The sequence below is a fragment of the Phyllostomus discolor genome, chromosome 8 (assembly GCF_004126475.2).
Source record: "Phyllostomus discolor isolate MPI-MPIP mPhyDis1 chromosome 8, mPhyDis1.pri.v3, whole genome shotgun sequence".
Taxonomy (NCBI): Eukaryota; Metazoa; Chordata; class Mammalia; order Chiroptera; family Phyllostomidae; genus Phyllostomus; species Phyllostomus discolor.
Window position 1 is genome coordinate 101535477 of NC_040910.2, and position 18503 is coordinate 101553979.

The 18503-nt window shown below is 60.9% G+C and overlaps 1 protein-coding gene and 1 long non-coding RNA gene across 4 annotated transcripts; one reads left to right on the forward strand and one right to left on the reverse strand.

Moving 5' to 3' along the window:
- The first annotated feature begins 2169 nt into the window (after positions 1-2169).
- On the forward strand, positions 2170-18297 carry SAMD14 (sterile alpha motif domain containing 14). 3 transcript variants are annotated; one of them, XM_028521873.2, is made up of 12 exons: positions 2196-2569; positions 5877-5931; positions 12202-12368; positions 12852-13140; positions 13890-13977; positions 14083-14157; positions 14266-14425; positions 14465-14470; positions 15288-15363; positions 15444-15565; positions 15652-15807; positions 16610-18297. In XM_028521873.2, exons 1-12 carry the CDS (start codon positions 2561-2563, stop codon positions 16763-16765), a joined length of 1359 nt encoding a protein of 452 aa, XP_028377674.2. In that variant the 5' UTR covers positions 2196-2560; the 3' UTR covers positions 16766-18297. The 3 variants fall into 3 exon arrangements, with proteins under 3 accessions (XP_028377676.1, XP_028377674.2, XP_028377678.1); XM_028521875.2 differs by lacking the exons at positions 14465-14470; positions 15288-15363 and having other exon boundaries at positions 2170-2569; positions 15446-15565; XM_028521877.2 differs by lacking the exons at positions 14465-14470; positions 15288-15363 and having other exon boundaries at positions 2199-2569; positions 12202-12363; positions 15446-15565.
- LOC118502209 lies at positions 3867-15474 on the reverse strand. Its single transcript, XR_004904911.1, has 3 exons — positions 15390-15474; positions 8173-8178; positions 3867-3878 (listed from the first exon to the last, which is right to left on the reverse strand). It is a non-coding gene; the product is annotated as an uncharacterized LOC118502209 (long non-coding RNA).
- Positions 18298-18503: the final 206 nt, after the last annotated feature.

The following is an 18503-nucleotide window of genomic DNA, read 5'->3' on the forward strand; positions in this document are numbered from 1 at the left end:
GGACCTCCCTGGGTGGGGAGGCAGGTCTGGGGGTTGTGGGGAGGCCTTCTGCTGGTCTAACTGGGGTTGAACATCCTGCTGCTGGGATCCCGCCGCCCTCCCCTGTCCTGTGTATCAGGGGAGGGGCCTGCACCCTGTATGCTGTGGTGGGCCAAGGAGCCCCCAAAACCAATGTCTGAGCCTAAGTATGGTATGTGGCTGAGGGTGCTGTTTGTGACTTTGCTGAGTTTCTCAGGCCTGAGATGTGACTAGCCCATGAGAGATGTCCATGTCTGGGGCTGTGTGTCAAGCAGCTATGAGCACTGTCACCTGCCCACCCTGTCGCCTGCCTAGTTCTTAGGAGGCGGGGCAGGTGTGCCACAACCCCAACACTTGCCATAGGGGAGGGAAATCAGATAAGGATTTTCTTAACTCCCAGAAGCTCAGGCATTACTAGGAATAGGGGGTCCTCCCAAGTCCCATGGCCTGGCACACCCCTTCCCACAGAACACCCCTGCCCCCACCCCCAGTACTGACATTACATACTTATCATCTCCCCACTCCGGCCTACCACCCAGATCTCACCAGATCCCTGCAAGCTGTGCCCTCTATAAAGACCCCAGGCATAGCCCTGATAGGCTGTCACCAGAGTCACCACCCCCTCCCCAGATCTCCACAATCTAACCAGTACCCCATGGCTGCCAGCAGATGCTGAAGACACCCAGAGACACCCCCACAAGCTCCCACAGATCTCCTTAGACACCTGCAGTCCCTAAAATTATTGATTCTGTCTTTACAAGACCCAAGACCATCCTGGTTCAGCGGCCACCTTGCACAGCTCCTCGGAGACCCGAAAATGCAGAGGCACTGGCTGCTGGGGAACCCTTCCTACAGGCCACACCCTCCTCCCGAGCTGCGGACCCCCGTCCAGCCTCACCACTGCTAAGTCTGTTTCCCCTCTCCACACGGGGCTGATAGAACACCTGTCTCATTTTTAATCCGAGGAAAGTGCTGAGGACAATGCTGGCCGAGCACCCCCCAGCCATCCCAGTGTGGTAGCTAGTTGTTGATTTTTACATTCTCTCTCCCAGCTGGCCTGCCTCCACCTCCAGCTCACCAGGTCCAAGTCTGACCTCATCCCTCTCATCCCCTCCTCGCTCCTGTCAATTCCACTCCAGGGCCCAGCCCTGCAGTCTGTCCCAGACCCCTCCTCCTCCCTCAGTGGCCAGCCAGGCCCCATGTGCTGTCAGTCCCTTCACTCCTACATCCTGAATGGCACTGTCATCCTCCCCGAGCAGCCTCAGGAGGGATGTCCCTGCCTTCGTGCTGCCCTCTCTGGTCCCATCTCCACAGAGGAGCCCAGCGTTCCTGCTGAAGTGCAAGTCTGAGCCCCTCCCTCTGTTACTTCTTTCCCTAAGGCTGAGGATGAAGTGCAGGCCCTCCGTCCACCCCTTCACCCCCATCTCTGCGGTCTCACTCATGGTCTCTCCCCCTACCCCCCACGCCCCACTAGCACTTCCACCCCGCCCTGGTCTGCAGGTGTAGCCCTTCCGGACCACCTCCACCCCCCCCCCCGCCCCTCCCCCGTCAGGCCCAGCGCCCCTTCTGCCCCCACCGCACCCCATCCCCTGCGCTCTCCCAGCGCTGAGGTTTCCTCGGTGAACTAGGCCTCGTAGCCCCCGGGCTTGTGAGGACCTCCCCACCGGCCTCTCCCCGTGACTACTCCGGGAGCCCCGATGGCGGAGACCCAGTGGGTTCTGTTCCCCGCCGCCCCTAGGGCCTCGGCGCAAACGACCATTCGGTGAATGTCTGTTGAGTGGTTGAATCAGGAGCCCTCACGGGCCTGGCAGAGAAGGTGGAAGCCCCGTGGGTTCTAGGGAGGGGCCGTTCCCCCAGCCCCAACTCCCGCGGGCTGAGAAGTAGCAACAACTCGGGATCCCCTCGCCTGGGCTCGACGCGACGCGGGCCGCTTCCGTCCCTCCGCGCGCTCTGCCTCCGCTCCCTCCCTCCGCTCCCCCCTCCTCCCTCTCTTTGTCTCCCGGGCTCCCGGCCTCCCCGCCACGCGCCCCCGCCACGCGCCCCCGCATCGCCCCTTCCGGGGGACCCCCGAGGACCCCCGCTGGCGCGACGCAACACGCAGCGGCCTGGGAGGCGGGGACCCGCGTCCGGTGGGGCCTAGGGGGCGGGGCGGGGAGGTGGTGCTCTCTCCCTCTCTCCCTCTCTCTCCCTCTCTCCCTCTCCCCCTTCTCTCTCTCTCACACATACACACGCGCGCACACAACACACGCACACAACACTCACGCACACGCACGGAGCATCCTCCCGTCAGGTCTTCTGGTCCAGCCCCACCCGCGCCTCCTGCTTCCTACAAACCTCCATCTCTCCCACAAAACGCCCCCCTCCCTCCAGCTCCCGGGCCCTCCTTGCCAACCCCCACCCCACTCCCAGGATGGAGCGGATCGAGCCAGCCCGGAGTCCCCCGCGGCCGGGGTGACGGCCCCCGCCCCTCTCGCGCCCGGCCCCCGCCCGGAGCACCATGGGCCCGAGGGTTTCCTTAGGTGCCGGACGCTGAAGATGACTGATGCTGGAGGTGAGGGGCCGGGACCTCAAGGACCCGGAGGTGGACGGGGAAGCGGAGCCGGGAGCGTACTCGGGCTCGCTGTGGGACCCCGAGTCAGGTTGGATGGAGTGAAGCCACCAGGGCCTTTCTTCCCCGGTCCCTCAGGGGGCTGCTGGGAGCTAGGGTGCTGGGTTGTCAGGGGAGGGGGCGGAGATCGGATTTGTGTCCCTAATCCTCTCCCTCCCGCCCGCCACCCGGATAAATTAATTTAAAAAACTGGTGTGGGAGGAGGGGGAGAGGGCTTAACTCTTTCTCGCCCAGCGCGGAGTTGGACTGATGGATCGGAAAGAAACTGGCCGTGAGGCTCTGATGGCGTGGGGGGTGGGGGCCCAGGGGCCCAGGGAGTGCAGTGGGTGCCCTGCCCTCCACCCCCACCCCCTCCCCCTGTCCGGCGGCGCTGGGCTGATGGGTGAGGTGGGGGTGGGGACACCGACGCTGGCCGGAAGCCCCGACCGAGCCTGGGCCTATGGGAGAGGGGCTCCGCGCTCTGTAGCTGCACAACTGCCTCCCCCTGCCCCGAGCCTCCGCTCCCGGCCATTCTTCCCCAGCTTTTCCCCGCTGCACTTCTTCTCTCTTGGTCCCTTTCTGCTCTCCCAGAGCTCCTTCCCTCTCGTCTCCTCTCTGGGGGCCGCCCCTCTCCAGGCAGCGGTCTCCCTCGCTCTTCGCTCCCTCCCTCGGGCCTCGCTCAGCGCCGCCGGCGGCCCTCCCGCTCGCTCCCGCTCCCCCGGCCCCGCTCTCCGTCTCCTCTCTCGCGTGCCCTTTCTTCCTTTTTCCTGCGGCTCTGCGAACTGACACCCGCCCCGCTTCCTCCAACCTGTCTGTCTCTGCTTCCACTACCCGTTCTCTCTCCCAGGCTGCGCCCCTTTCTCTCTTTCTCCTCCCCCCTGGGTTCCAGGAAGCGTCGAGCTCCCCTGCCTCCCTTTCTCCCAGAGAAGGGTCAAAGGTCATGGGTGCTCCTCCTCTGGGAGTTGGAAGGAGTAGCCCAGTCAAATCCCAGCCCAGACTTTGTGCAGAGGGACAGGTTCATTTCCACCCCGTGGAAGTTACCTGGTTGAATGTGTGTGTGTGTGTGTGTGTGTGTGTGTGTGTGTGTGTGCAGGAGTGTGATGGCTCAGTTTGGGAATGAGGGGGTTGGGTGGGAGGGGCCTGGTGGTCTCCTGGAAGTCCTGCTTCCCAGAGTAAGGAGGACCCCCCCCCCAACACACACACACACCCCAGGGAGGTACTTGTTGAAGGGAGGGGAAAGAAAGCAGTTTGTGCTGAATCAGGGTGGACTGGGCTCAGGTGTGAGCCAGAGGCCACGGCCCGCCCCAGAGGGCACCTGAGAGAGGACTCCTTTCACAAGAAGTCTCCACCCTGGGCGGGACCTCAAATAAAGGACACGCAGGTTTTCCCCATTGTCTGAGAGAGGGGGCACCACAGCTGCCCCTGGGGAGCCCCCACCCTGATCTCCAGAGAATCCCCAGTCTGGTGGGGAACACTGCCCCTCCCCTCCTCGGGCAGCTCCCATCTGATATGGGGGAGACCTGACCCAGTTAGGGAATCGATAAAGCGTGAAAAATCCCTCATTTCCCAGTGGTTGGGGCAGGGTGGGTTTAGAAATGATGAAGACAAACGAGAGGAGGGAGGGCTATCTAGGACAGCTTTCTGGAGGTGGTGGCAGCTGTGCCCTGGTCAGATGAAGCTTTGTGATTGAATGAGGCACTTTGGTTTCTTCTTAGGGGCAGGGTCCTTTCCCATCTGGCCCCGCAGGACAGGAAGAGGGGCCCCAAAACTTCTTTGCTGCTCACACCCAGAGTTAAAAAATGGCAGCAGGGTTCTTGAAGGGCCCATGTCTCTGCACCCTTCTGACACCTCATTTCCTATTGGCAGCCCCAGGCGTCCATGCAGCCTACTTCTCCCGGGTCTAGCCGTCATGCACCAGCTCCCCTCCCTCTCCCTTTCTCCCTTCGGGGTCCTTTCCTGAAGAGCACCCACCAAAAATGCAGATCATCACCCGGGATAAGGCTGAGGGGCAGGAGACCGGGGTCACCGCTGAGGTCTGCCCATTATCTCCTGCATCTTGGTTCCTTCTGTAAAGGGGAGATACTGAGAATCCTCAGAACCAGTGAAATGACGTCCGTGTAATTACAGGGGGTTGGAAAAGACCCCAGCAGGTGCATGGCTTTCCTACATGGCCAGGCCATTGCATGGTCCAGCCCAGTGCCCTGCCCTTCGCGCACAGACCTGAGAGGCAGGACTAACTGAAGACTGTGTCCCAGCAGTGCAGTGTGTCCCTGCCCCAGAGCTCCCTTGCTCTCCCTCCACCGGGTGTTCTCCTGCCCCTCTGACAGCCAGGCCTTGGTTTTGGCTGCTCCAACCCAGTATCTGCTAGGAAGCCCGCCCCAAGTGTTTCAGCCGCACGCACCCCACTTCCCCACCTGCCCTCCTTCTTGCTTCCCACCAAAAACACAAAACCAGCCCTCCTACCCACGCACACTTCTTCCGAGAACATCCTGGATGCATCACAGGGATTTGGCTGTCCACTGTTGTGCTGTGAGCACACCGCATACCCTCCAGCATCTGTGAGTGTGAGTGCGTCTAGAACAGGGAGTTTGTCGGGAACAGGGGCTCTGTTGCTGACAGTGCCAGCTTCCTGAACAGCTCGGTGCTCAGGAAGGCAAGTGGGGAGCACACCCGTGGTGGGCGTAGGGGGAGCACGACTGGGTGATGGACTAAGAGATGGGTGGGCAGATGGCATGAACTGATGGATGCAAAGATGGATGGATGCCCAAGGAGAGGGATGGATGTAAGAACCTGAGTCCTGGTCCTGATATGGCCACTAACTTGTTATGTGGTCTTCAGCCAGTCATGCTCACGTTTCTTTATTTGTAAAACGGGAGGATTGGATTTACGAAACTCCAAGAATTCTCCCACATTTTCTGGGGGACAATGGACGATGATTAAAGGTTCTCCGGGAACCGAAAGGCCCAGGAGAGGGGTGGGGAACAGGTCAGTGACCCGCGTGGAGGCACACAGCACATCAGATGGGCCCAGGCGCAGGACTCAGCCCGGTCTGCACCCCGGACCTGCCTCTGCCCCCGCCCTCTGCTTCCCCTCCCGCCACAGCCTCCGTGACCCGGGCTGCAGTTCAGAGTTCAGAGAGCGCCTCTCCCAGGGGTCGGAGGAAGAGTCCTGAGGGAAGGTGAGGGACCAGAGGCCAGGACCCGCTCCTGGCTTCCACCCACCTGACCCTCTCACCTGCTCTCTCTCTCTCCCCCCACCTTATCCTTCCCAGCTCTCTGGAGTCATGGCTTCTTCAAAGCTCCGAGAACCTGCTGATGAGGTTTTTGGTAAGTTCTGTTTTGTGCTGCGGGAGCGGGGAGGCAGGAGTCCCTCGGGGACTTTAGTGTGCGCGTGTGTTGGGGTCTTCCAGCGTGATTCTTTGTCACAACTGTCTGAGTGACAGGACAGTGACAACAGCAGCGATGTTGGTAAGAATCCCCGTTTATTAGGCGCTTGTCTCGTGCTGGGTACTAGGCTGCACCCCCACCTCACACGCATTGTCCCATCGAGTCCCCACAGTCACGTGAAGACGCGTGTCTGCTTCACAGGCAAGGAGCCCCCCAGCGCACTGAATGCTGGCGGGACTTGATTCAGAGACCACACGGCAGGTGAGCGGCAGAGCTGGGACACCAGACTGCCCGACTCCCTGCTCTCAGCCTCCGTGCTGGCCACCTGTGTCCCCCGGTACCCGCGACAGTTACTTCTCAGTTGCACAAATAAGGAACCTCCATCAGCAGGGCCGTGCAGAGAAATCAAATATATGACATGCACTCAGCCTCAGCACACGCTGAGGTGCAGGCACACACCTGCCTGCGCCCTGGATTGGAGAAAAACCTCCAGGCCGGGCATAGTTCCCAGCATGCAGTGGGGTAGAGAGGCTGTTTCCCAACTGGATTGGGTGGAGGAGTCAGTGAGCAAAGCAGCATGGAGGGACCTGGAGGAGACAGAAAGAAGCGCCTAAAGCCTGTAACGTGTGTGCGGCTTTCGGGACTTACCCTGCGTGCATGACCTTGAGGGGCTCCTGCATGTGGAAGCCACAGGGCCTCCCAGCTTCTCCTCCCCTATTCACCTCCACTTCCCTTCCCCTTTCCTCCTGCCCCTCCCCTGCTCCCTCATTCTCCCCTGGCTCCACCGCATGCCCTGGGGATGCCAGGAACTGCTGCCTCCTCCCAGCTCCCCAGGAGCTCCTGGGGATCGCTGCTTTCCACTCACCCTCCCTGGGGCCTGCGGGGTGCAGGGCTGGCCTCTGGGACTCCCCCAGTCATGAACTGCCGCTGGGCCTCTCAGGCTCTGAGCCGCTGTCTCTCCACGCAGGCCTGGCCTGACCTCTGGCCTGACACAGATGAGCTCCGCTTTGTGGGGCTTTTCGGCCTCCATTCCCCCTCGTCCCGACCCACCCCTTCCTGTTTTCCTTCTCTCCAACCTGCTGAGGTAGCAGCACCAGCCCTGCCTGCTTCCTGATGAGAAAGGCAATTAAATATTCAAGATTTCCCACTGCTCTGGGACAGAGCAACTCCCAGTGGGAGTGGGGAGGAGGGGTCCGCAGGGAACAGGGAAGGACGGAAGTGGGTAAGGGGGGCCTGGCAGACCAAGGGACTGGGGAGAGACTGGCCCCACCTTGCTCCCTAGATGCTCCCAGGTAAGATGACCAGGGTCCCGGTGTGGCCCAGAGTCAGGAGAAACGGGCCCTTCTCCCCGGCCCTCCTCATTCTCCCCATAGTGTGCACATGTGTGAGTCTGTGTGATGCAGACACGCAGGAGCAACATTTTATTGTGGGAAATCAAGAGTAGAGAGACGGCCACCGTGTAATTCGGGGTGGCCAGGCACCAGCTTGGTCCTGGCACCTCCCCCAGAGAGGCAAAGGCGCTGCCTTAATGACCTCTGCACCCTGGGTCAAACCTTTCCTCTCCCAGCCTCAGTTTCCCCACCTGTAAAACGAGGATTTGGGCTCAGAGGTTCAGCCCCACCTGGGACTCAGAGGAGGTAGCGGGGGCTCGGTAGTTACACGCTGGGCCCCTTGCAGCCAGGCTGCCTGCAACCTCAGCCCGCTCTTCACCAGCCACATCAAGGCTGCCCGGGGATTCCGGGGCCTCTTCCTCACGGGGCTGTGGTCAGGTTTGGGCGAGCTGGCACTTGTGAAGACTGGTGCCCAGCACAGTGAGAACTGAGGAAGTGATGGCCACTGTTCTGTCGTCAGCCCTCCGTCCTCACTCCTCGATGCCTCTAGGCAGTGCCTGGAGATTCCGTGTCAGGGGGCAGAAGGCACCTCCCCCCTGGCTCGGCCCCGGGGCCTGGAAACAGCAGACCGGAAGCAGGGGCGGCTGAGGGGCCAGAGCAGTGGGGTCCACCCGGGAGTGCAAGACAGCAGCAGGCCTCTGGCAGGACTGCTCCTCTGTCCATGCCACTGCCAGCTGCTCCTGGACACCTGCCTGTCTGGCCGCCCTCCCCTTCAGCCAGGCCAGTCCCCTCCCCTTGCTGGCTGCACCGGCCCCTGCTGACCCTCCACACTCCCAGCCCGTGACCACACGGTCCCCTCTTGTTCTTTCCACAACCTAGGCTCCTTCTTGTCTCCCGGGCCTTGGCCTGGCTACCTCATCTGACACAGCAGTTCCCCATAGTCACTCCCTGTCCTCTTCCTCCGTTGGACAAACATGAGAGCTTCTGTTGTGCGCCCCTCTGTCCTAGGCCCTGGGGAGACAGCACGGAACGAGCCAGGCACAGTCACTGCCCTCACAGAGCTCGAATTCTAGCACAGGGGCCCGCAGGGGGCCGACACTGTGGCACGCGTGACTAAGCAAGGAAATGTCAGGTGGGAGGAGTGCTGTGCCGAGGACGAGAATGTGGCATGGGATGGGACTCAGGCGCATGCTCATCATGACCCTCGCCGGGCACCCGTGTGTGTATGGAGTCCTCGGAAGTGCGGCCCTGCTTCAATCTGTCAAGCACCTACCGAGCACCTACCCTCTGCCAGGCCCCGCGCCAGGCCCCGCGCCAGGCCCTCAGGGTACCCGGTGGACAGCCAAGGGTGCCAGCCTCTGCTGTGCAGACTGGCGTGGGGGACTCCGTTCCCCAGATCAGAGGGGGGAGCCTGAGGAGGTGTGGCTGTCCAGAGTGGGGGGAGGTGGCGAGGTGACAGGTTGGAGTTGAGGGCCAGACAAGGGGGGTGGGGGGAGAGTGACGGAGCAGAGGGAGCAGCAGGAACACGGGGAAGGAGGCGGAAACAAAGGTAGAGGCGGGTATCCAGGCGGTTTCCTGCCATTCCCACTGTCGCCACCGGCAGCCAGCGCCTGGGCACATTTGCCAAGTCGCAGGCATTACGGCGAAGCACTTTTTGTGGATTATCTTTCTTAGTGCTCGCAACAACCCTGTAGGGACGGAACTGCTATGATGACCCCACTTTACGGATAAGGAAGCTGTTAGCTAAATGTAAGGCAGCAAGTGGCAGAGCTGGATTCCGCCCAGGCCGGCTGGCTCCAGGGCTTCTGCTCTTAACAGAGACGCGCATCTAAGAGCGTGCTGTGCACAGGAAGGGCTGTGGGCCATACGTGAGGGTGTGGGCCCCTCAGGGCTTGAGTGGAAGGCTTAGGGGCTCAAACTTGATGTTGGGACTAGGCTCCTCACCCCGACCCCTGACCCTCTGCTGGGGGGTTTGAAAGCTGGAGAGTATGAAACACAGTCAGGAATGCGCTTTAGGGAGTTTCTTCTAGCTTCGGGAGAGTGGGTAGGGAGGCAGGACAGAGCCTGGCACGCACTGGGAGCAGGGCACTAAGAACGGACCGATGCTGAGGCCACGCTCGGCGGGGGTGGGGGAGGGCGAGGCAGGGTGAGCAGCTGGTGCAGGCCTGAGCTGAGGCCGTTCAGTCCTACTGGGGAGGAGAGGCTGGGTTCCAGGGATGTGAGCAGGCAAATCTGTTCTTTCATTAAAATAACCTTTACTAACCACTGTGTACCAGGCACTGCTCTACGCCTGTGTTAGAGCGGTGAACAAACTAGAGCCATCTGCCCTAGTGGAGCTGACATTCTAGAGGGTGGGAGAGAGACAACACACTGAGTAAGTAAAATAGCTAATGAGCTAAGGAATGATAAATGACAGAGGAGAAACAGGTGCGAAGATTCTGGGCGTATTGTAAGTTGGCTGGTCAGGGAAGTTACCAGTGAAAGTATTTCAGCCAAGACCTGAAGGAGGTGGGGGGAGGGCCATGCAGAAATCTGTGGCTCGAGTCTTGCAGGACAGGAGGGGGACGTGCAAAGGCCCTGAGGTGTGGGTCGGGCTTGCAGGAGGAAGAGCCAGGAGGCCTGATGGCTGGAGTGGAGGGAGGGAGCGGAAGCTCAGAAGGCGGCCAGGACTCAACCTGCAGGCCACTGGGAGACTTGTGTTCTTAGTCTGAGAGAGACGGAAGTCCCTGGGGGATTCTGAACCGAGGAGTGACCCCGGCTGACAGGTTTCATCAGGATCACCCTGGCCGCCGTGTTGGAAATAGACTGTAAATGGGAAAAGGAGGAGGGAATACCAGCTGCGAGGCAAGAGGCAACGGTGACCTAGACAGGCTGTGAGTTCTTTCTCATGCCCCCTCCCCTCCCCACCCCGCCTTCCTGCTTCTCTTCTCACCTCCTTCTCCCCTCCTCTCCTGTACACCCTCTCTCCTCTCCCTCCCCGTGCATATTCATGTGTGAGAATAACACAGACACAGATGAACAATATTTTCGTGTGGGAAATCAGAAGTGGGGAGAGTAGCCCTCACCCGCCACTGTACACACGCCCTGGTCACTCAGCCTCAACCGTCGTCAGCTCCCGGCCAGTCCCGTTCCGTCTCCGTTCCCTCGCACGCTCACCTCTCTTCCCCTGGATTATTTTGAACCGAATCCAAAACATCTTGTCATTTCACCATAAATATTTCAGTACATCTAGCTATATTTCAGAAGCAGCGCTAATAGGAACTGTGGATGGATCGGATCGGTCTGTCGGGCGGGAGGGAGAAAGAGGAGCCAGCGATGACTCCGGGGGTTTGGTCTGGGCAACTGTAAGGATGAAACTGCCATTTGCTGAGCTGGGCAGCCTGGGAGAGCAGCTGGGGGTGGGGCATCCAGCTTTGGCACGCACGTTGAAGACGCCCGTTGGACATCTAAGTGGAGATGTCAAGTAGGCAGCTGGACACACGAATGACCAATGGGGTCTGGGGCTACGGGGGAGCAGGGCAGCTTAGTGCTGTCTGAATGGGGTGGCTGGGTGGAGGATGGGGCCTTCCTCTGAAGCAGGGAACAGAGGAGAAGCCAGTTTGAGGCAAGGTGATGGGTTCAGTTTTAGGTTCTGGGTGCCTCGATATGACAAGTTCCCTGGCAGGTGTTGAGGTGCCAGGCTTGGAATTCAGGGGAGGGAGGGGTCAGGGCTGGAAATAGATGTGGACAGTAGCTAAACCAGGAGAGCCGCCAGGGTGGCTTAGAGGGTATCTTCGGACCAGAGGAGGAGCAGGCAACTCAGAATGGGCATGGGTGATGGGGTGGGGGTCCCCGAGATTGCTGGGGGTGGGGTGGGGAAGGAAGGTCTTAACACAAGCTGGAGTCTGGGAAGAACCCTTTCTGCCTGGAGACCCCCGTGCACAGTGAGGGCTTGGGAAACCAGGAGCGGAGGAGCGGTGGGGTTTGTGCACGATCCTCTGGGTTTGCCCACTGTGCCTCCATGTCCTCATCCTGGATCTAGCCCTGGGCCGCGGTCCCCAGGACAGGAGACACAGGCTTCAGGGGACTGAGGGTTTTCCTCCCTGCCACTGCCACCGGCCTGGGTGTGTGTATGGTGGGGGTGGGGGGGGAGAGGGAATCCCTCCACTCCATTCAACGGAGAGCCCTCCAGGTGCTCAATAGTGCTTCTCTGAGTGTGACCCTGAGCATGTGAGCATGGCACAGCAAGCCAATGTCCCCAGCGGGGCCAGTCCCTGGAGCCAGACTAGCCAAGCTCAAATCCCAGACCATTGCTAGCTGGCAGCTTCAGCCAAGAGGCTTAACCTCTCTGAGCCTCAGTTTGCTCAGCTCTAAAATATGCATAACTGTCCCTAGTCGGCTGGGTTTGGGTAGACAAGGTGATATATGTATACATTGTCTGGAGCATAGTAGGCACTTCTTCAGTGGCAGCCCTTATCTCCGTGATCTCTCCAGCCTCATCCCCCAGCTCTCCCCTCCACAAACCTACCCTCCAATTGCCCTGGGACACCCCCTTTACCCCGCTTCCCTACTTCCCAGTCTTGCTAACCTCCTCTCTCATAAACTCCCACTCAGACCCTAAGACCCAACTTCAGCGTGTCCTTCTCTGACCCATCAACACAGGGTGGTCCTGTCCCCCTCTGGGCCTGGGAGAGGTCCCATCGCACTGCCGTGTCTCTGTGCTGACATGTCTGGCTCCCTGGAGACAGAGAGATACTGCTTCCCATTTCAGCTGCACTCCCAGTGCCCGGCACTCGGAGACATCTGGGGACTGTCTGGGGTGTGAGCGCAGGTGGCCGGTGGGCCTCTGGGCTTGCTGACCTCACGTGTCTGTTCTCTGCCCCCTTCACCCGGTTCGTAGACCTGGACTTGGCCGTGCCAGAGACTGTCAGACTGGACAGCAGTTTACACAAAGCCCGGGCCCAGCTGCTGGCCAAGGGCCGCAGACATCGGCCTTCCCGCTCCAGGCTCCGGGACAGCGCCAGCTCTGCGGAGGATGGCGAAGGCTCCGACGGGCCTGGAGGCAAGGTTGGGGCAACCCACGCAATCACACATACCCCCACGCACTCTTCTTGCCCCTGGGTAGTCCCTCCAAACTGCTCTTCCAGGGAAACCACCCCCACCCCCCAGGCTTCTGACATGATGATGCTCACAAACTTCAGCTGCCTTCACTTCTGGCTCATTTCATCCTCTCGTGGAAGGGATTATCATCCCCATGTTACAGATGAGAAAACTGAGGCTTAGGGTTTCCGTAAACAAAGCCACACAGTAAAAGAGGTGGGATTCAATCCCAGCTTCTGTGGCTGAAAGTCCCCGGTTTTCCCACCTTTCACTGCCCAGCCACCACTCTATGTCACTCGGGGAAACCCTCCTTCCAGTTCCCAGAAAGACCAGGAGTCTGGGCTCCATGCATCCGGAGGCTCCCTTGCCGCTTACTGGGTGAACCAGGCTCCCAGCCCCTCCGGGAGGCGGGCAGGAGGGATGGCAGTGAGCGGCTGCCCCCTCCCGCAGGTGACCGACGGCTGCGGGAGCCCCCTGCACCGGCTGCGCTCGCCTTTGCACTCGAGTCCGGGGTCTCCGGCTGTGGGCTCGTTCTGCCTGGATCCTCCGGGGCTGCGGCGCAGCCTAGACGAAGACGAGCCACCACCCTCGCCGCTCACCCGCTACCGGCCCCTGCACAACGCCGCTTCGCACGAGGGCCTGGCCGCCGCCTCCAGCTCTCCGCCTCGCTCCGCGCCCTCCTCTGACAGCTCGCCCAGCTTTGTGCGCCGCCACCTGCGTGCAGAGCCGCACAGCGAAGGTGAGCGCGGCCCACCCGGTGCCCCCTGCTGGTGCGTGCGGGGACTGCGGCGGCCCCGAAGCGCAGGGCGGGACCGAGTGGGAAGTGGTGGCTTGCGGGGAGTTAACACCGCGCTTCATTCATTCATCTACTGAACGCCCACGATGTGCCAGGCACTGCTGGGCACTCGGCACATAAGCGAGCAAACAGATGCAGTTCTCATTCTCAGGGGGCTTGTAGTTCCCCGGAGGAACAAAGAAATAATTCCTTATAGTGGGGGCGGGGGAAGGAATCAGATCATCCCTTAATTAAACGTATAGTTACAAGCTGTAGTAAGTGCTGTGTGAGAAAAGAGCACGGTGGTGGGGAAGCACATATAAGGGTGAAAAGGCCTAGTTGAGAGCATCCTGGAAGGCTTCCCCGAGGAAGTGACATGTGACAACCAACAGGTTGGAAGGCTGGTTAGAAGTTGGCCAAGATAAAATTAACACTCAGTAGCAGTGGTCCTTCCCTTTTCAGAGTGGTTTATGGCTTGTTTAGGGCTTTCATCAACATCCCAGTCGGTCCCGTGAGAGAGGCAGGTGCTATTATCCCCGTATTTGAGACGAAGGAAGCTCAGAGAGTTAAAGTGACGTGTCCTAGGTCACACAGCTGGTGAAGGGCACCAGGGCCAGGTTGCATGGTTCTAAGTGAAGAGAATTTCTCCCACCCCACACCGGCTACTGAAGGAGGCTATTTCACTGGCTGTTTCCTTCCCTCTTCCCCAAAAGATGACAGCCGAGACGCCAGCCCACCTGAGCCTGCTAGCCCCACCATTGGCCTGGATAAGAAGACTCGCCGGAAGTTCCTGGACCTGGGGTGAGTGCAGGAGAGGCCGGAACCACAGGCTTGGAGCTGTGCGGGGAGGGGAACAGGGTAGTGCAGTGGGCAGCACTGCCCCACGACCCCCTCCCCTCCCCACAGGGTCACCTTACGCCGAGCATCCACTAGCAAGAGCCGGAAGGAGAAGGGCAGCAACCGCCTGTCCATGGGCAGCAGGTAAGAGGTGCTCATGGCGAGCGCCTCAGCCCAGCTTCCACCCTGGAGTCCCCTCGGGCCTGGCCCTCCCCTCAGTGCCCACACCCATGCAGGGCGCTCTGTCCACAGGGAGTCGGTGGAGGGGTCCGGCAGGTCAGGGGGCTCCCCGTTCCTGCCCTTTTCCTGGTTCACGGACAGCGGCAAGGGCTCGGCGTCCTCTGGCAGCACCACCTCCCCTGCCTGCTCGCCTAAACACGAGAGCTTCAGCCCTAAGAAGTCAGCTTCTCAGGTAAGTCCATGGCCTTCTTGTCCGTGTAGTGGCCCTTAGGCTCAGGTGACATGAGGGCATATTCCAGCCTGGCTTGGGCTGGCACCCAGGCATTCCGACAGTCTGTCCGCTGAGCCATTCAGTGATTCATTCGTTTATCCACCTCTGAGTTTGTGCATTCACTTGTTCACACGTCTATACTCTGAGCGGTTCATCTGCTCATTTATTCATTGCTTCATCCACTGAGCACACGTCACTGAGCACTGTGGTTCCCCTAGCGGATACCCAGCCTGAGGTCTCCTGCATTCCCACTAACTTTTCTGCCTGGCTCAGTTCCAGCCCCATATCCTGTCCGAGGAGAAGGGACTTGCCCACACACACGTGCATGGACGAGTTGCCAGGCTCTAGACCCCCCAGCCCAGTGCTGGGTCTATGGTTCTGTTCCCTGCATGCAGCTGGGGCAGAGGAGGTCGGGATGCTAGGAATTCAGGGGAGAAGGGATCCCTTCTCACCCAAGACTGCCTTCTTTCCTCCTTCCTAGCATGCCCTCCCTTTCTTCCTTCCTTGTGCTGGGCCCTGGGGGTACCCCAGGGAACGGACACAGCCCAGGCCCTCAGAGAGCTCACAGTCTAGTGAGGACAGGGACCTCTAATCGGGTACCTACAGCCAGGGAACCGGAGGCCATGGGGGAGAAGCAGAAGGCAGACACATCTGACGCAGCCTGGGGAAGCCTGGCTGACTCCCTGTAGGAATGGACACCTGGCCTGAGACCTCCTCCATTCCTGCTAATGATTGTGCCTGGCTCAGTTCTGGCCCCTTGTCTTCCCCGAGGCCTCAGCTCCTCACGCTCACACGAATCACCCTGTCATATGTGCCTGCCCAGCTCCTGGCTCATGCACAGGGTGCACTGCACAACTCCTGGTGCCTAATCCAGGACCTCATCTCCATCCATCTAGGTGGGGGTGGGTGTATGGGGGGTAGGTACCCCCTTGGGCTGGGGGCAAGCTTTCTCCTCAGCAGCATGCACTCCCTCCTGTCTAGGAATCCACCCTGAGCGACGACTCCACGCCCCCCAGCAGCAGCCCCAAGATCCCGAGCGGCCCCCGGCAGGAGGCCAAGTGCTCCTACCCCTACCACACGCTGTCCCAGTCTTCGGACGAGGTGAGTGAGCTCCGGCCCCCGGCTCTGCCCTGTGTGCGGGCCACAGGCCGCGTCATCCCCCTCGCCCTCCTCGGTCTCCTCCCCAGTTCCTGGATGAGCCTCTCCCCACGATCCACCACTGGACCAGTCAGCAGGTGGGCCAGTGGCTGCACAGCCTCAACCTGGAGCAGTACGCCACTGAGTTTGCCGCGCGGCAGGTGGACGGGCCGCAGCTGCTGCAGCTGGATGGAAGCAAACTGAAGGTGGGTGGGGGTGAGAGGGCCCCAGGCCGGCCGGAGCCCGAGGCAGCCTTCAAGGACTGGGATCCCCTCAGCCTGACCTTGTCACTCCTCTGAGGCCACTGCCCCTGACCTCTGACCTCTGGGCAAAGTCCTTGGCCCAATCTCTGTCCTCGGGCATGGGTGCTCAGTCTGACTTAAAACTCAAGCCCAATTCTTCAGTTTGACCTTCAAGCTCCAGACCTTGACCTCTAGGATTTCATATCATCTGACTCTTGACTCTGATGAGTCCTCTGGTACCATGGGAAGCAGGCCTCTCCCTGGGTCACCTTATTTGATTCTCAGTCTTGGAGGGGGGTAGTAGTGGGGGGGTGGATCAGAGGGGGCTCCTGGCCTCTGTGCTAGAAGGTTTCTGGTCTGTTTCCGCCCCCTGCTGGGTTGCTTGGGGAAGGAGTCGAGAGGAGAGTCCCCCCAGGAAGTCTCTGGAGTGGGGAGGGGCCTTACCAAGTGACCAGCTATGTGACTTTGGGCAAGTTGCTCCCCATCACTGGGCATCAGGGGGTTGGCTGTGTATGCCCAAAGTGAAGTGAGTACAGGAATGGGAGCCAAGGATTATGGGAAGCAGGGGATGGTGGGCGGTGGTGGTCACGGGCCTGGTACTCTCCACCCTCATCTCCCCCAGCTCCTCCCATTCAGAATTCTTGCTCTGAAGGGTCTGATCCATTGGCAAGTCTGGGAGGAGAGGGCAGGTAGAGCTCCAGAGAGGGTACAGCCGGGGCACAAAGGACCTGGGGTGCTTTCCCTCACCCTCAGTTTCCTCCCCCAGAGCCTGGGGCTCAGCAGCTCGCATGACCGGGCGCTGGTGAAGCGGAAGGTGAAGGAACTGGCAGCGGCTGCTGAGAAGGAGCGCAAGGCCCAGGAGAAGGCTGCACGGCAGCGCGAGAAGCTCCGGCGCAGGGAGCAGGAGGCCAAGAAGAGCTAGAGGAGCGTGAGGCGGGCATGGCGCCCAGGCACGGGCAGCGGCCGGCTCGGTGGGCACAGGCCTCCCCAGGGAAGCAGGGCCCGGGCACCCAGCTTGGGCTGGCCTGGCCCCATGCTCTCAGGGGTACTTGGCCTATCTCACCTCGTCACCCTGGACCAAGATCCCCCAGGAAGGGAGACCCCAGGGAGAGGGCCCAGTAATAAATCAATTTCGAGGACTTCCGGCACGGAGTTCCTGGGGGAGGTAGCGGATTATGGGAAGAGGGCAGAGAGGCGAGGGCTGAAGCCAGCCCGGGAGCCCAGAGGCCCCTGGGTTGGTCTGACGCTCTGTCCTGGGGTCACAGTGGTGCGGGGGCGGGCAGTGAGCTGGGACGCCTGCCTGTCTGCCCTCCAGAGGCCCTGCCATGGGGCCAGGGACACAGGGCTCAGAGAGGGGGCTGAGCGTCTCGGCAGGAGTAGGCGGATGGAGACGTTCCTCTCCAGCTCTCCCAGGTGGCTGTGTGTGCGGAGAGCTCCGCTCTGTTCCCAGGGAGGCTGGTGGGCTTGGCAGCACGCTGCACTCAGAGTAGACTCCCGGTCTGCCTCCTCAACGGGAGAGCAGAGGAAGCAGCACGATCATCCCACGCGGTCTTTGTAGGACTTCAGGAGAAGGGAGGGTGAAGCCCTCCTTCTTTTCCCTTCCCTGTCCTGTGGTCCCAATGGCGAGACGACATCCCTACGGGCCTGCCCCTCCTGGGGCCCCGTCAGGCCCACTAAGGCAGGCCCACCTCTCCTCCTGCCCTCAGAAGGTACCTGAGCCCTCCCCCATGGGCACAGAACAAACTTAGGAGCTGGCAGAGATGAAAGCACCCCCTACCAATGCACCGACGCCTGTGTGGGCCTGAACTAGGGAATCCTCACCGCAGCCAGGCAGAGGCAAATCCAGGAAGGGTTTGCCAGCCCTCCCCCACCGGCCCTGGCCCCAGCGAGGTCTCAGTGAGCTCCGGAACTGGAAGTTGCAAGCTCTGACTACAAGGAGGGGTGGGGCCAGGCCAACCCCTGTGGGCATGGAGCGAGTCCCAGCAGCCTGTGGGTGGCATTCGTCCTTGCAGGGAAGGCGAATCAGGTGTTGTGCTGGCCAGCAGCTAGCCCTGCTTCTGGAGCGCTGGCCAGTTACCAATGGGGCCTCCGATTAGAAGTCCCCCTCCACGTCCTCCCATCGGCCCGGAGGGGTAGACAGGACCCAGTGCATGCTGACTCCCCTCGTTCCTGCCCAGGGCCTGTGGCTTGAGGGCCACCCCTGTCCCTGAGACCCAGCCCTTTCCTCTTCTTTGCCCTCTGGGCTGGGAGAGGGGCTTTCGAGGGGAACTGAGATAGAGGGAAACCGAGATATGGGGGCACCGGCATGACCCGGGCCCGGCGGAGGGGCTGGAGGGAAGGTTGGAGGGCACCTGGGTCCTTGAAACTACCAGGAGCTGGTGGGTGCCCACGTGCATGTGAAGGGGGGAGGCAGTACTGAGTTTCTTTCAATAAACACTTACGACGTGCCAGTGATCTGTCTGTCTGTCCTAGGCAGGGGCTGGCTGGGGGCAGGGCTACGCCACGCCCCGAGTGTGGCGGGGTGACTGTGCTGTCGGGCGTCTGTCCTGAACAGGCGGCTGTGCGGCAGCTGCTGCGCTCGTGGCACTCTGAGTCTCGCCCCGTCAGGGTGTCTGGAGCATGCACGGGTCACATGCTGGTCACGGGGACTGTGGTCCGCT